General features: G+C 48.3%; 2 protein-coding genes across 3 annotated transcripts in view; one reads left to right on the forward strand and one right to left on the reverse strand.

Annotated features, from left to right (window-relative positions):
- The window catches only part of LOC119163070 (DNA-binding protein RFX6), a 283694-nt gene that overhangs the window by 148434 nt on the left and 118903 nt on the right, over positions 1–16357 (reverse strand). Inside the window, exon 2 of the mRNA XM_075882089.1 lies at positions 5260–5459. Coding sequence (XP_075738204.1) covers positions 5260–5459 — 200 coding nt within the window. The remainder of the gene's footprint in view (positions 1–5259; positions 5460–16357) is intronic.
- The window catches only part of LOC119163077 (uncharacterized), a 164329-nt gene that overhangs the window by 56891 nt on the left and 91081 nt on the right, over positions 1–16357 (forward strand). The gene's annotated exons all lie outside the window — the stretch shown is intronic.

A 16357-nucleotide genomic window follows, 5' to 3' on the forward strand; every position in this document is an offset into this window, starting at 1 on the left:
CATTTTCAGCATCATCATCGTCATCGTATTGATAGAAAAGAACGTTCGCAGACATGGCTGCAAGCATATTGCTGCATCTTTTAGTGCTCGGATATTTGCGTTACTCTGCGTCTATACCAGTGGATTGCAGCACTCTGGAGTTGACACCAGGAAGTACCGCAGATGATACTTTCCTTCTGACCGTGACTGCGACTGCAACAGGAGCGACGCTCACCGCCAGCGTCAAGGCAGACGCTGCCCATAAAATCGTCGAAATGTATGCCCTGGTCCTCTCTGCTGGAACCACCGATGGCAACAAGATAACGAGCCCAGTGTATATAAACCAGGCAAGCATTGAGAGCAGCGAGCAACTGAAATGGGAAGAGTGTTCAGGCAAGAAAAACTATTACGTCTACCAAGATAATGACCTGAATGTGCCGGAACTCTCGTTCAACTGTACGCCTGAAGAGTCCGCGTTTACGACTGGCACCTTGAAAGCAGCAGTGTTCGCCGTGGCATGCGCAAAGGATGGCAGCACGAAAAAGAAGTGCTCAAAAATAGCGAAATCCGATTTCAAGGAGTTGACGAAGCCTTCTGGACCTCCCAAGTTGCCAGTGGATTGCAGCACTCTGGAGTTGACGCCAGGAAGTACCGCAGATGATACCTTCCTTCTGACCGTGACTGCGACTGCAACAGGAGCGACGCTCACCGCCAGCGTCAAGGCAGACGCTGCCCATAAAATCGTCGAAATGTATGCCCTGGTCCTCTCTGCTGGAACCACCGATGGCAACAAGATAACGAGCCCAGTGTATATAAACCAGGCAAGCATTGAGAGCAGCGAGCAACTGAAATGGGAAGAGTGTTCAGGCCAGAAAAACTATTTCGTCTACCAAGATAATGACCTGAATGTGCCGGAACTCTCGTTCAACTGTACGCCTGAAGAGTCCGCGTTTACGACTGACACCTTGAAAGCAGCAGTGTTCGCCGTGGCATGCGCAAAGGGTGGCAGCACGAAAAAGTGCTCGAAAATAGCAAAATCCGATTTCAAGGAGTTGACGAAGCCTTCTGGACCTCCCAAGTTGCCAGTGGATTGCAGCACTCTGGAGTTGGCGCCAGGAAGTACCGCAGATACCTTCCTTCTGACCGTGACTGCGACTGCAACAGGAGCGACGCTCACCGCCAGCGTCAAGGCAGACGCTGCCCATAAAATCGTCGAAATGTATGCCCTGGTCCTCTCTGCTGGAACCACCGATGGCAACAAGATAACGAGCCCAGTGTATATAAACCAGGCAAGCATTGAGAGCAGCGAGCAACTGAAATGGGAAGAGTGTTCAGGCCAGAAAAACTATTTCGTCTACCAAGATAATGACCTGAATGTGCCGGAACTCTCGTTCAACTGTACGCCTGAAGAGTCCGCGTTTACGACTGACACCTTGAAAGCAGCAGTGTTCGCCGTGGCATGCGCAAAGGGCGGCAGCACGAAAAAGTGCTCGAAAATAGCGAAATCCGATTTCAAGGAGTTGACGAAGCCTTCTGGACCTCCCAAGTTGCCAGTGGATTGCAGCACTCTGGAGTTGGCGCCAGGAAGTACCGCAGATACCTTCCTTCTGACCGTGACTGCGACTGCAACAGGAGCGACGCTCACCGCCAGCGTCAAGGCAGACGCTGCCCATAAAATCGTCGAAATGTATGCCCTGGTCCTCTCTGCTGGAACCACCGATGGCAACAAGATAACGAGCCCAGTGTATATAAACCAGGCAAGCATTGAGAGCAGCGAGCAACTGAAATGGGAAGAGTGTTCAGGCCAGAAAAACTATTTCGTCTACCAAGATAATGACTTGAATGTGCCGGAACTCTCGTTCAACTGTACGCCTGAAGAGTCCGCGTTTACGACTGACACCTTGAAAGCAGCAGTGTTCGCCGTGGCATGCGCAAAGGGCGGCAGCACGAAAAAGTGCTCAAAAATAGCGAAATCCGATTTCAAGGAGTTGACGAAGCCTTCTGGACCTCCCAAGTTGCCAGTGGATTGCAGCACTCTGGAGTTGACGCCAGGAAGTACCGCAGATGATACCTTCCTCCTGACCGTGACTGCGACTGCAACAGGAGCGACGCTCACCGCCAGCGTCAAGGCAGACGCTGCCCATAAAATCGTCGAAATGTATGCCCTGGTCCTCTCTGCTGGAACCACCGATGGCAACAAGATAACGAGCCCAGTGTATATAAACCAGGCAAGCATTAAGAGCAGCGAGCAACTGAAATGGGAAGAGTGTTCAGGCCAGAAAAACTATTACGTCTACCAAGATAATGACTTGAATGTGCCGGAACTCTCGTTCAACTGTACGCCTGAAGAGTCCGCGTTTACGACTGACACCTTGAAAGCAGCAGTGTTCGCCGTGGCATGCGCAAAGGATGGCAGCACGAAAAAGAAGTGCTCAAAAATAGCGAAATCCGATTTCAAGGAGTTGACGAAGCCATCTGGACCTCCCAAGTTGCCAGTGGATTGCAGCACTCTGGAGTTGACGCCAGGAAGTACCGCAGATGATACCTTCCTTCTGACCGTGACTGTGACTGCAATAGGAGCGACGCTCACCGCCAGCGTCAAGGCAGACGCTGCCCATAAAATCGTCGAAATTTATGCCCTGGTCCTCTCTGCTGGAACCACCGATGGCAACACGATAACGAGCCCAGTGTATATAAACCAGGCAAGCATTGAGAGCAGCAAGCAACTGAAGTGGGAAGAGTGCTCAGGCAAGAAAAACTATTACGTTTACCAAGATAATGAATTGAATGTGCCGGAACTCTCCTTCAACTGTACGCCTGAAGAGTCCGCGTTTACGACTGACACCTTGAAAGCAGCAGTGTTCGCCGTGGCATGCGCAAAGGGTGGCAGCACGAAAAAGTGCTCAAAAATAGCGAAATCCGATTTCAAGGAGTTGACGAAGCCTTCTGGACCTCCCAAGTTGCCAGTGGATTGCAGCACTCTGGAGTTGACGCCAGGAAGTACCGCAGATGATACCTTCCTTCTGACCGTGACTGTGACTGCAATAGGAGCGACGCTCACCGCCAGCGTCAAGGCAGACGCTGCCCATAAAATCGTCGAAATTTATGCCCTGGTCCTCTCTGCTGGAACCACCGATGGCAACACGATAACGAGCCCAGTGTATATAAACCAGGCAAGCATTGAGAGCAGCAAGCAACTGAAGTGGGAAGAGTGCTCAGGCAAGAAAAACTATTACGTTTACCAAGATAATGAATTGAATGTGCCGGAACTCTCCTTCAACTGTACGCCTGAAGAGTCCGCGTTTACGACTGACACCTTGAAAGCAGCAGTGTTCGCCGTGGCATGCGCAAAGGGTGGCAGCACGAACAAGAAGTGCTCAAAAATAGCGAAATCCGATTTCAAGGAGTTGACGAAGCCTTCTGGACCTCCCAAGTTGCCAGTAGGTTGCAGCACTCTGGAGTTGACGCCAGGAAGTACCGCAGATGATACCTTCCTTCTGACCGTGACTGCGACTGCAACAGGAGCGACGCTCACCGCCAGCGTCAAGGCAGACGCTGCCCATAAAATCGTCGAAATTTATGCCCTGGTCCTCTCTGCCGGAACCACCGATGGCAACAAGATAACGAGCCCAGTGTATATAAACCAGGCAAGCATTAAGAGCAGCGAACAACTGAAATGGGAACAGTGTTCAGGCCAGAAAAACTATTACGTCCACCAAGATAATGAATTGAATGTGCCGGAACTCTCCTTCAACTGTACGCCTGAAGAGTCCGCGTTTACGACTGACACCTTGAAAGCAGCAGTGTTCGCCGTGGCATGCGCAAAGGGTGGCAGCACGAACAAGAAGTGCTCAAAAATAGCAAAATCCGATTTCAAAGAGTTGACGAAGCCTTCTGGACCTCCCAAGTTGCCAGTGGATTGCAGCACTCTGGAGTTGACGCCAGGAAGTACCGCAGATGATACCTTCCTTCTGACCGTGACTGCGACTGCAACAGGAGCGACGCTCACCGCCAGCGTCAAGGCAGACGCTGCCCATAAAATCGTCGAAATTTATGCCCTGGTCCTTTCTGCCGGAACCACCGATGGCAACAAGATAACGAGCCCAGTGTATATAAACCAGGCAAGCATTGAGAGCAGCGGGCAACTGAAATGGGAAGAGTGTTCAGGCCAGAAAAACTATTACGTCTACCAAGATAATGACTTGAATGTGCCGGAACTCTCGTTCGACTGTACGCCTGAAGAGTCCGCGTTTACGACTGACACCTTGAAAGCAGCAGTGTTCGCCGTGGCATGCGCAAAGGGTGGCAGCACGAACAAGAAGTGCTCAAAAATAGCGAAATCCGATTTCAAAGAGTTGACGAAGCCTTCTGGACCTCCCAAGTTGCCAGTGAATTGCAGCACTCTGGAGTTGACGCTAGGAAGTACCGCAGATGATACCTTCCTTCTGACCGTGACTGCGACTGCAACAGGAGCGACGCTCACCGCCAGCGTCAAGGCAGACGCTGCCCATAAAATCGTCGAAATTTATGCCCTGGTCCTCTCTGCCGGAACCACCGATGGCAACAAGATAACGAGCCCAGTGTATATAAACCAGGCAAGCATTGAGAGCAGCAAGCAACTGAAATGGGAAGAGTGCTCAGGCAAGAAAAACTATTATGTTTACCAAGATAATGAATTGAATGTGCCGGAACTCTCCTTCAACTGTACGCCTGAAGAGTCCGCGTTTACGACTGACACCTTGAAAGCAGCAGTGTTCGCCGTGGCATGCGCAAAGGGTGGCAGCACGAAAAAGAAGTGCTCAAAAATAGCGAATTGCCCTTTTGTCGACTTGAAACGTTCTGGATCTCCTCAATCAGCAGTGGAATGCGACGACCACGGTTTCACGAAGACCACAGCATACGCGGAGTATAAGGGCGTGCGTTTGCTTATTACGGCCGATGCGTCTGGAAAATCGATTGCCTGCACGGTCAGTACTGAAAAGAGAACATTCAGCGACATTTTTGTGGTCGTGGCGAAGCCAGTGACGGGCAGTGCTTTTTCACGTGTGTCAGACCTTTTGAAAGGCTCGTTTTCAGGCGTGAGCCCTGAGAAGGGCGTCAGCGAGGATACCTGCTCTCCAGGAAGCTCTAACTTCTTGAGAAGCAGCATTAATCTGAACATCCAACGCATCGGTTTCAGCTGGAGCATCGATGATTCGCTCGTAGCCGGTCGTTCAATTAATGTCCAGGTGTTCGCCTTCGTGTGCTTCGTCAATATAGAACAAGAGAAGGAGTGCTCACCCATCAATGCATCGCAGCCTGTGACACTGAGCGACAATGGCGTTGGGCCGGTTCCGTTTAACCACCGCGTGCGCAGGAGACGTCGTCCGAGGAAGTCCAGGGCTCCCGCCATTGCTGCACTCGTCACGGTCATCGCTCTGGTCACTGCCGTGATCGTTATTGGCATTCCCGGTGGTCATCTTCTTCTGGTAGCTGTAGCACTGTAGTGATCAACGTATCCTATGTAATTTCTTGCTATTTGCTCTCCTCCGGGGCTAAAAAGTGCCCTTGACATGGTTGTAGGTCTATACCTGGTGGCATGGGCGTTTGTTGAGTAAACACTGAATGTGGCAGATCTGCTGTTTGATGTGTGTTCACTGGCTTCAACCAAGGAAGAGGGGTGGTGTGGTAGGGGGTGCCAACCTTTTTGCAAGTGTTCCTCCCCGCGCTTTTTAGATTTAACTTTTAAACGTCATATTTCAATTGACTGACAGTGAAGTACAACGCAGCCTCCCTGAAATAACTTTTAATTACCTAGCCCTTCAAAGAGCAGTAGCGAAGCACAAAAGCGAAAACGGCTTTCTACGAGTAGTACGAACGCTGATTCAGCTCCCATTTCATAACATGAGCCATCTGTAAAGATTTTCCACTCCGTCTATTGGGCTACTTGTTAGCTTAAACTAAATCTAAGCTTTTTAGTAAGGTTAGTTTGCAGTTTGTCAATCTTTTTAGAGAAGTTATATGAGTGAAATACGCTATTTTTTCAAATGAACTGTTTTGCGTTTTTCATGTTTTTATACACTTCTATTTCTTTCTCTATTCTAATAAGTACAAGCGGTACATTAGTTAAAACATTTAATGCATTATTTGAAAGTTTATATGCTTTTGTTATTAATAATAACAGTTTTCATTAAATTGATTTTAATCTTTCAATTGTAGTGGATATGTTTTTTTTTTGCCAAACTGGTGCTGCGTCAGTTACTCTTTCTATTCCTCTAACATATATCTTCCTGAGTTAATTATTCATTCCTCTGTTTTTACCGGTGCATTTCACGAAAATTCTTATTATTCATTTTATTAAAATCTTTCTTGATTTTCCGGCCAAGGACATCAATTTTCGCTCACAATGAACGATACGGATGACGCGAAACGAGTTCCTAACGCTCTCGCGTCAAAAGCCAGCTTGTGTACACAAATGCATCCATCGAAGGTACACCGATCGCGAGCCTATTTTTAGATGCGAAGCAGCTTAGGGTCGAGCTCAATTCGGTGTGCAGCGTGACCACCCTTACAGCGCATGCGCATCCACTCCTCTTCCCTCTACTCTTCTATGCTCTCCCCTCTCTGGCTTCGCAACGCCGACGCAGAGAGCGTCTGCTAGCGTTCGCTCATTCCTCCTCTCTCTTCCCTAGACAATCCTCCCCGTGACATGTAACCCCACTGCGCACGCGCGTCTTCTCCCCCTCTCTTTCCCCTCCTACGCTCCACACTATCTTGCCTCGGAGCGCCGACGCAGGCAGCGTCTGCTAGCGAGTTTTTTTTGTAATATCTGTTTTATATATTATAACTGATTTGGCTCTAGATCGTGGGCTTGTCGGTGATCAGCCGTTTCTATTACGGCGATTTGATCTTTCATCGAGCTCACTTGTCGTTTCACGTTGTCGCGCTTCATTGTTGCCTTTTCATGTTAATTGTTTCAAGCATGACCGTCGTTGTTGCCAGTAGCAACAAGAAGTGTTGCGCTTCTAAGTACGTGGAAGAATGTTCAGTTCCTGGAATGTGAAAAGGAGCATTGAGCGATGTTGTAGAATGCAACACAATCAGCCGTGCACACGCCAATCCTCGCTTTCCCCCTGCCATTTTGCCATTCGGTAGAGGCTCCTAAATATACCTCATTTCGCACACTATAGACCGTGCTACGGTTGGTAAACAAAACTAGAACGAAAGCAGGAAGCTACGTGTTCCGAGGAGACCACTCCTCTTCAATCTCAAGTCAAAGAGGCATGGTTAATCATCGAAACTGAGTTATGTTTCGGGCGTTTTTCTAGTTGGTGGTCGGTCCCCACACTGAGGTGATGACGCAAACGGAGTGCGTTAGAGCGATTGACTGACCAAGATATGGAGTTTGTTTATCGCTGAATGCTAACTAACAGCTCTTCGAGACGCACGTGCTATTGCGCTAGGGTTGCCACAGCCCACGGCCGCTGGATAAAAAACGTTCACAGCCTCAATGCCGGTGCAGGGGTCCGTCAGGTCAGCTCATCAGGTTGCGAAAATTAATGTTAGCAGAACTTGAACCATTCGCAGCATATCAGTTATTCTTAGTAATTGAACAACGGCAGCTAACCGAAACTTAGGGGCGATATTTGTCAGATGAACTGTACATATGATGATCTTAGTAAGAACTGTGAGTAATAGTGACAGGTCCATACGCAAGTGGAGGTAGTTGTCAATTAGGCTAATTGCAGCTGTAGGAACTAATACAGAAACGGCGGCCACGCCCGAAGCACAGTCTTGCCACATAACTCCACATGATTAGCACGACGTCACTTCACCACGTCCTCGCATGACGTCGTCGCTTGGTCAAACGTGGGTCAGATCCCGTTATCTGCAGAGTGCACGGATCAATACAATCGACTGAGGGTTGAATCACGGTGGTTTTCGCTTTCCAGTTGTCTTTAGGGGTAATGGATGGTGTGACTTTTTTTTGACTACAGTTAAATGGGCTATTTGGGGGTTTTATGCTTCGACGTTCCAAAAAAAAAATGATACACGTAATAGACTAACAACGATATAGAGCGAAGGTCAAATAAAAATGTAGCACGCACTTAAGCACAAGCAGGTGGCCCTGAAGAGGTCATCGTGAAAACCGCGGCTGTGAAAGGAGCTGACCTGAACTTCGCCCATCCCGTTGTTATGGGCAGCCAGCCGCCTGCAACTTGTGAAGCACGACACATCGAATGCGTCTCGCGCGTACAAGGTGTGCGAGACAGGTCGTGCCTCGAGTATGGACACGCACCAAGACGAAGGCGCGAACATCGAATGGACTCGCATGCAGCGAGCGACTCGCGCGATAGCAGCGTCAGACGCTACCAACTCACGCGACAGAGAGTATAGCGAGGGCAGCTGAGCAGAGACGTTCGCCGATAGCTTGCGCGTGCTTTCTAAATGCATGACAGCGGGGATCATATGCTTTCACTCCGACGCCAGCCATTCAGAAGATGCGTGGGCGAAATGAGACGTGATAGCCGTAACATAGAGACAAGATGATCATATCGTCGTGAGTCTGCTAAACAAATGGACCGATCAAGACTACAGTACTGGGAATACTTCCCATCATAGCAGTGTTCAGGAACTGTTATTACGTCAAGCCGACCACCCTGCCTGTGGAACACGCCAGTAACTGTATAGTATCTTCCTTGACGCATCGCATGCGTCCTCCTCCGGCACGGTGCCAGGAAATGTGTTTTGTGAGAAAAGTGTCGCCATCCTGCAACAAACGCCAGAGCGACCTCAAGCTATCTTTAAGACGACTCTCTCGCAACATGAGATTATAGCCACCGCGAGAGAGGTGTGCGTGAGTTCACGAAGTTTTAGGGGAACGGTTGTGATGAAGACATTCGCTCACAGATCGTACGATAATCTCTCTATCCCTTGAACTACGCAATACGAGAGAAGAAGCCATAAGAGAGTGCAGATGGTTCCATATGAATTCACATGAGATGACTCGAAGGCCGTTTTCTTTTTCCTCTCAGTTGATGTATTGATCCTCCGGAAGCTTTCTGCATCTAGCATAATCGTAGATCTAAAGCGTGCCCCCCCCCCCCCCCCCCCAACCACCACCACCTTGGTTTCGCACTTCTCCCGTGTCGCTTGTGTCCACGCCGCCGACGCATCGCCAGCTTTTTCGCTTCTTTAAGACTCTCATGTTAAAATAAAAAGCTACCCTACGCCCAGTAGCCTTCGTTGTTATGAAAGTGAAGGCATATCGATCTCGCAATAGCACTAGCTTCGTCAAACTGCGCCGTCATCGCATAGCATATACGAGACGGCACGAAATTTGCCGGAAGAAAAGTCCCTTAGCAGGAAGAGCAGATATGGGAATCACACACGCGGCTACAGTGTACTAGAAGGGGCCACGCGCAAGTTTCCGACGGACTTCGAGACGTGTAACATTGTGCATAGAGGAGCGAACGTACTCAGAAAAGCGCACGCAGTGAAACTGGTCATGTACGTATGGTCCGTGTCCTATTCGCGTCGCTCACAGGCCCCGGAAACTCGACACTAGTTTCGGTTTCAAGGCACATGCACGCCCGTAGCGGTTGCCGGGCATCCTAAGATCCGATTGAACAGAATGAGGTTGATGTGAATGTTGGCATGCTATGGCTTTCACAAGTTTTTTCAAATAAAAAATTGATACCACTGTACAGAACTTCTCTTTTTGTTTATGCGTGTTCTCTTATTGCTTATTTTGTTAGTTTTAAATCAGGCGAAGCGTGGGAAGTGATTGCCTTGAGTTCGTAGCGCGTGCATCCTCTCCTTCTCGCCCCTCGCTCAGCGATGTTAAAAGTTAGATCCCGCTCAGTTATCTCACTCGGTTGGCGTGCATGCCAACTTCGGAAAAGATAAAGACAGCAAGCGGTGGCGGACATAGAACAAAAGCCGCACAATGAGCTAAGCCGGACTAGTGAACCACGCATTTGTCCAAGATGGCTTAATCGGGCAACGCATGTTTTCCGCGGCTCTGCAGTGTGCCAAACCGGTGATTTCTAATTCTGCAAACGTTTCTGATTGATATCTGGGGTTTAACGTCCCAAAACCACCATATGATTATGAGAGACGCCGTAGTGGACGGCTCCGGAAATTTAGACCACCTGGGGTTCTTTAACGTGCACCCAAATCTGAGCACACGGGCCTACAACATTTCCGCCTCCATCGGAAATGCAGCCGCCGCAGCCGGGATTTGAACCCGCGCCCTGCGGGTCAGCAGCCGAGTACCTTAGCCACTAGACCACCGCGGCGGGGCCTGCAAACGTTTCTCGGCGTTTGCTAAAGGCAAAGGGTGAGCACGAGAACTTGGACCCATTATTTGAGCAGGTATTGATTTTGCATGAGTACATGAGTAAACCCAGTTCTCTGCAAGCCTGACTGGACTGACAGAAGTGCGGTGTCACTTGTTTATTAGGTGTAGATGGCAGCCAAGCTCCTGTCGGGAAAATGCGTTTATTGAAAGGCTTGAATTCGAGTTGGCTTGGCCACGTAGTTTTAGCTTCTTGTACTTTTGGCATGAAGTTCAAATGATGTCAATTAATTAGAGGCTGCTTGACTTCTGCTCATAAAATTCTTGTAGCCGCTCTTCCATAATTTGTGAGTCTTTACTTCTAATACTGTCACTCAAATACACGTGATGGCCTAAATGCTTGTAAATATTATTACAGAGAATTTCGGTAGAGCCAACGTTTTGACAAGTCAACTTTTCTTCGTCACCGCAACGCCGTTGCCCTGACAAGGACAAGTCAACTTGCCGACACTGTTTCCAGCGACGTTCTTTCTCGAAAAACTACTGATCGCTTCAAGCGTCTCTGCGCCTCTGAATTTCAGTCTCGTTTGGTACCGAAGTTCTGTAAGAAAGCTATGCGCGCTGTCGTAACAAACGTGATTCAGTCCAACACGGCGTGTCGATTGATTTGTAAGGTTTAACGTCCCAAAACCACCAGAGACGCCGTAGTGGAGGGCTCCGGAAATTAAAACATGGCGTGTCCTACTCGCGATTGTAGATAACTTTCGCATTGGTTCAGATATTCTGGGTTCAATTTTCTCTCATTATGTCCGTACGTCGATTGTAAGTGAAAGATGGTTTTATATATTTGCACTTTCACACTACGTGTATGTTTTTTATACCAAACGTGTAATAAAAAAAGTTCATTTTATTTGTACCCACTGACTTTCGTTTTATACTGAGACATCAGTCAGCTTAACATTCGCCTCTTCAGAACACGCCAACAAAATTTCAAAAAAAAAAAAGATTAACGAAATTTTAAGAATGACTGCATCGCCCAAGCGGACCTGAAAGAAGGCACGAGCGCATTCCACTTGCATGCAAAGTGGGAAAGGGGGACCTCCTATCAATATTTCGTCCTTTCACTCTATTTCGGTACGTCACCAGTGACGTCATGAAAGGGATTTCCTGTTCGTGATTTATTTTTAGTAGGATGCCCAGCAACCACCAGTGGTAAAAGCGGCGCTGCCGCTGCGTATCAGCATCGAGAGCGAATACATGGAAGATATAGGGAGTATCCGCCCCCTGTCGCACATACCAGTGTCACACCACCAGTATAACCAAGTATTATCACAAAGAAACGTTTTTGATTGATTGATTGATTGATTGATTGATTGATTGATTGATTGATTGATTGATTGATTGATTGATATGTGGGGTTTAACGTCCCAAAACCACCATATATGATTATGAGAGACGCCTTAGTGAAGGGCTCCGGAAATTTTGACCACCTGGGGTTCTTTAACGTGCGCCCAAATTTGAGCACACGGGCCTACAACATTTCCGCCTCCATCAGAAATGCAGCCACCGCAGCCGGGATTCGAACCCGCGACCGGCGGGTCAGTGAGCCGAGTACCTTAGCCACTAGACCACCGCGGCGGGGCAGAAACGTTTTGTCGCGAGGACGTTCGACCTTTATGAACTGCGGCCAATAGAAACATCTATTGAAGCGAATTGCAGCCTTGTATACGGCCATCGACAAGCAACCGGCATGGAGACATAAGACGACGTCAGGTTGATGTATATGCTACACCCCGATGGGACGTCGTCTTCGCTCCGAGTAGTCACGAAGCCTCCAGGGTAGAGGGCCCGGACGCCACACGAACGAGTGGTATCAAAGAACGCGACAGATGGACGATCGCCCCCGGAGCGGCAACGTGCCGCGCATGCAACAAGATGTGCGCCCGCCACCACACAGATCCGTCGAGCTGGCTGGAACCGCCCGGCGGGCTCTTTAAATATAGACGGAGACGACAGGAAATGAATGTGCGCCCCTCGATCCGCTGTCGTTCCTCTTCGCTCGCATGCCACACTAACCGCGCCTAGTAACTGGGGTAACGCTGCCCGGCCTCACTACTAGCACGCTGCACAGGCTTGTCTACCGTGCAATCTTCCCGTGAGACGAGCCGCGAGACAACGAATGCGATGAAAGAACTGTCATTCCTAGAGCAAAGAGGCCATTCGCGCGAATCTGTAGACCTTCGTTTTGAACAGCGTACACACACGTAGATTGAAAGGAAAGAAACCTACGGCACGATCGCCGCCTATCAACAGACTTTTTTTTCATTCAACTCAGCAACATATATTCATAAAGTAGAATATCATATGATGCAACATGTGCGTATCAATACCATGAACTGGTGATGGTATGCATGACATCATAATCGTATTATAATTCGCGCCATAAGTGCCGTCCGAATGTCGAACCACTTTTTTTAGATATTAAGTGAGGTCTGGCTGTTATATACAATCTTTTCCTCCGTTTTTAATCTAAAATGCTTAGACAAATACCCTGCAGGTGTGATGCGGCACCTGTTACATCAGGCCGGTGCGTTCACACGAGGTCCAGAGAGCTTAGGAGGGCACTAAAGGAAATTAGCATGCTCACTTGGCTTCCCACCGTACGAAGTGCAAATGTTATACAGTCCTTACTGATAGAAGTATTTTATATGACCAACAAAATTAGGATCGTCAGCTGAACTTCAGAAGCATTTTCCGTTAAAAGGTAGATAGATAGATATGTTCGGTTTAACGTCCCAAAACCACCATATGATTATGAGAGACGCCGTAGTGGAGGGCTCCGGAAATTTCGACCACCTGGGGTTCTTTAACGTGCACCCAAATCTGAGCACACGAGCCTACACCATTTCCGCCTCCATCGAAAATGCAGCCGCCGCAGCCCCCGTTAAAAGGTGGCTGAAGAAGTTGCATCAGCCAGCTCTCACTTAATCCGCTCTTAGTAAAGAAGGCTCGGGTTCTAATGTCATCAAGATGTGGATTATGATGTTCTTGTTCGTAACGCGCATCATGTCACTAGTTTTTAGTCTTGTTATGCATGGCCCCGCCGCGGTGGTCTAGTGGCTAACGTACTCGGCTGCTGATCCGCAGGTCGCAGGATCGAATCCCGGCTGCGGCGGCTGCATTTTCGATGGCGGCAAAAATGCTGTATACGTCCGTGTGCTCAGATTTGGATGCACGTTAAAGAATCGCAGGTGTTTGAAATTTCCGGAGCACTCCATTGTCATAATCATGCGGTAGTCTTGGGACGTTAAACCCCATATAACATCATTAATGCGCATGTTGCATCATACCTGATGTTCTGCTTCATGGATATATATGTCACTGCGTTACGTAAAACATTTCACTTGACAGTATAAACTCGCGGCGTTGATTTGTTTCTTTTTCGACTTCCTGGGTGTGTGCTGTTTCGTTACGAATGTCACCATTGTTGATTAAACACTAAAGTGAGACAGTGACTTGGTTTACACGCATAGACTGCACTCTGAGAACTCTAACGTGACAAGTTTGACAATCACAAGTCAACTATTAGCCAAGAAAACCAAGGTTGAAGTTTCGGTCTTACATTTCTCGCCTAAATCTTCACCCGTGACGTCATGAATTTCAAAATGTCTTTTTTGGTAATTTCGCGACATGGGCTCGATGTACTTCATTTTTTACCGGTTAAACACTACGTAGCACCCAGTAGACGCTGCCAAAACTTACCACGTCATGGTGTTTAGTGAGGGAATCTAAAGGTGGCATTTCTCTGCGCACAAGCAAACATGGGATACGACTTTCCGTGAGTCACTGCTGACACTCCATTCCTGTGCGTGACCTGCCTTCTCTCCCTCCTTTTTATTGCTAAATTAATTATCTAGACACTCTCGGCTGCTTTCTGCCGCCAGCGTAGCACCCCGCATATGTACCTGTGTTTACATATAAAAAATACCGCGAAGAAAAATAACTCAGCGAAATGGTTTCCGACGCACGGAATCGAACCAGCTCCCTCTCGCTCCACAGCGCTAACCGGTCGGCGCCAGCAGCGAACAACTTTAAGCCTACTAACGGCGAGCTATTTATACGCACTATTTACCACTAGTGATACGCGGTTGGCGCAGGAATATCAGCGTGTTCTCTACAAACCAGTGCAATGCATTGGCTCGTAACTTCCACTTTGCCCCGCGAAGCTTTGTCGCCCGCGCACTTACCTACTGGTGTACGTCGTGTGCTTTTGTCGGAAAGATTGCGTATAAGTTGCGCTCGCTCCAGAGATCCCGTTAACGAGAAAAGGGCGCTCTTCAAACAGAGTGATGCGAAAACTGTGGCATTTGTTAGTTGGCACTCGTTCTGTGTGCGTTCTTTTCGCACGCCCTTTGTGTTTTGGCAACCACGCTCCAAAGTTTCGATCTGCTTGCCGTTCATCACGTGACATCCCAATATGTTGCTATCGCATTCATTGCTTCGCGGCGAAACTCTGTCGTTTACCTTTTTTCCCCCTGGTTTTCTTTTTTTCCGCTAAACTATAGGAAATATATTTCAAGAAGCTTGAAACCGTTTTCGTGAGTGATTCATGATATTATCAGTATTATTGGTTGCTACGTTTAAGGTCAACCGGTCATGCAGTCCGACTCCACGGACGTCCTGTTGGCACGCAGTATATGAGAAGATACGTGCGCAGTGTCATTTTTTGCAGTGCCATAAAATGTTGAATCCCATAAAAACTACGTATTATCTTTGTGATGCAAATGAGTTCTGCGGAAACTCGCAAGGTGGCGGAAGGGTAAAGAAAGAAAAAGAAGACAACCACTTGTTTGTAGCACGAAGCCACAAGAAAATCAGTATGGATTTCTCAGCAAGAAAAAACTTATTAGTTTAGAGCATCGAACGCGTTATTCGAAAAGCTTATTAGTTGTCGAAAAAACACGTACCAAGACGAATTTTTCAACAACTTAGAAGCTCTTCCTTTTCACAAATTCATGCGGATTTCCTTGTGGCTTTGTGCTTCAAACGGGTGGTTGTTTTTCTTCTCTTTCTCATCTTGATCTTTTTGTGCCCAAAAGCGCATTGCAGGCTGCGAACCGTTAAGTAAATTGACACAGACGAACCCGAGGACAGTTGGACGTTAAACAAATTGCGAGGCACATTGCTAGCATTCTTTGCGCTGTCATCAACAACAACAACAACAACAACAACAACAACAACAACAACAACAACAACAACAACAACAACAACAACAACAACAACAACAACAACAAACCCAACAACAACAACAACAACAAAACTCGCAGGGTCGCTGGTGCATTCACCTAAGACCCTTCGCAGGTGAAAGCCATCTTCACTTTCTTCACAGTCCATTGAATCGATCACCCCGCCGCCGAAAGCCTCCTGGAACGAAGGCGCTTTCTGCATTTCATGTGCCTGCGGGGCCGGCCACCTAGAATGACCCAGCTGCGATATCACGGGGTGACGTCGTCACGCGACGTCGAGTTACGTGACGGCGCAGTGACGTCACAAACTTTGGCAAGTTGTGAGGTCATGATGACTTTGTATGGTGACGTCATCTCGTGATCATTTAGCATCGTCGTGTTGACGTCTTGAACGGTCAAATTTCGCGTTTGGTGAGGCTCATAAGCCTTCCGTCATGAGAAAAAAAAAGCAACAACAACAACAACAACAGATGGCGCAAGCTTGACGAACTTTTCGCTAACGTGAAACGTAACTAAATAAGAAACAGAGCGGAAACTGCAGTTGGCACACTGCACCGTTTTAGCGCGCGACTTAGCTATAAAGCGTCTTGACCTTCTTTTGCCGCGTTATATACACGCCCAACACTAACAAACACTAGAACGTCACGCGTAAATGTTTCACTCCGAGCGGTGTGGGGAAGGACATCCGAGGGGAGGGCTCGAAAATAGCTGGCGCACACAGCGCGAACCCCAACCTAGCCCCAGCACCGTCGTCTTCGTTTATTTTGAGTTCACACGCACCGCCAAGGAAACCACACCGCAACCTCGCAACGTGTCGCGCGCCGTGAGCTGGAAGTACTCAGTCTCTATACGA

Source organism: Rhipicephalus microplus, chromosome 2 (assembly GCF_043290135.1).
Source record: "Rhipicephalus microplus isolate Deutch F79 chromosome 2, USDA_Rmic, whole genome shotgun sequence".
Classification (NCBI taxonomy): Eukaryota; Metazoa; Arthropoda; class Arachnida; order Ixodida; family Ixodidae; genus Rhipicephalus; species Rhipicephalus microplus.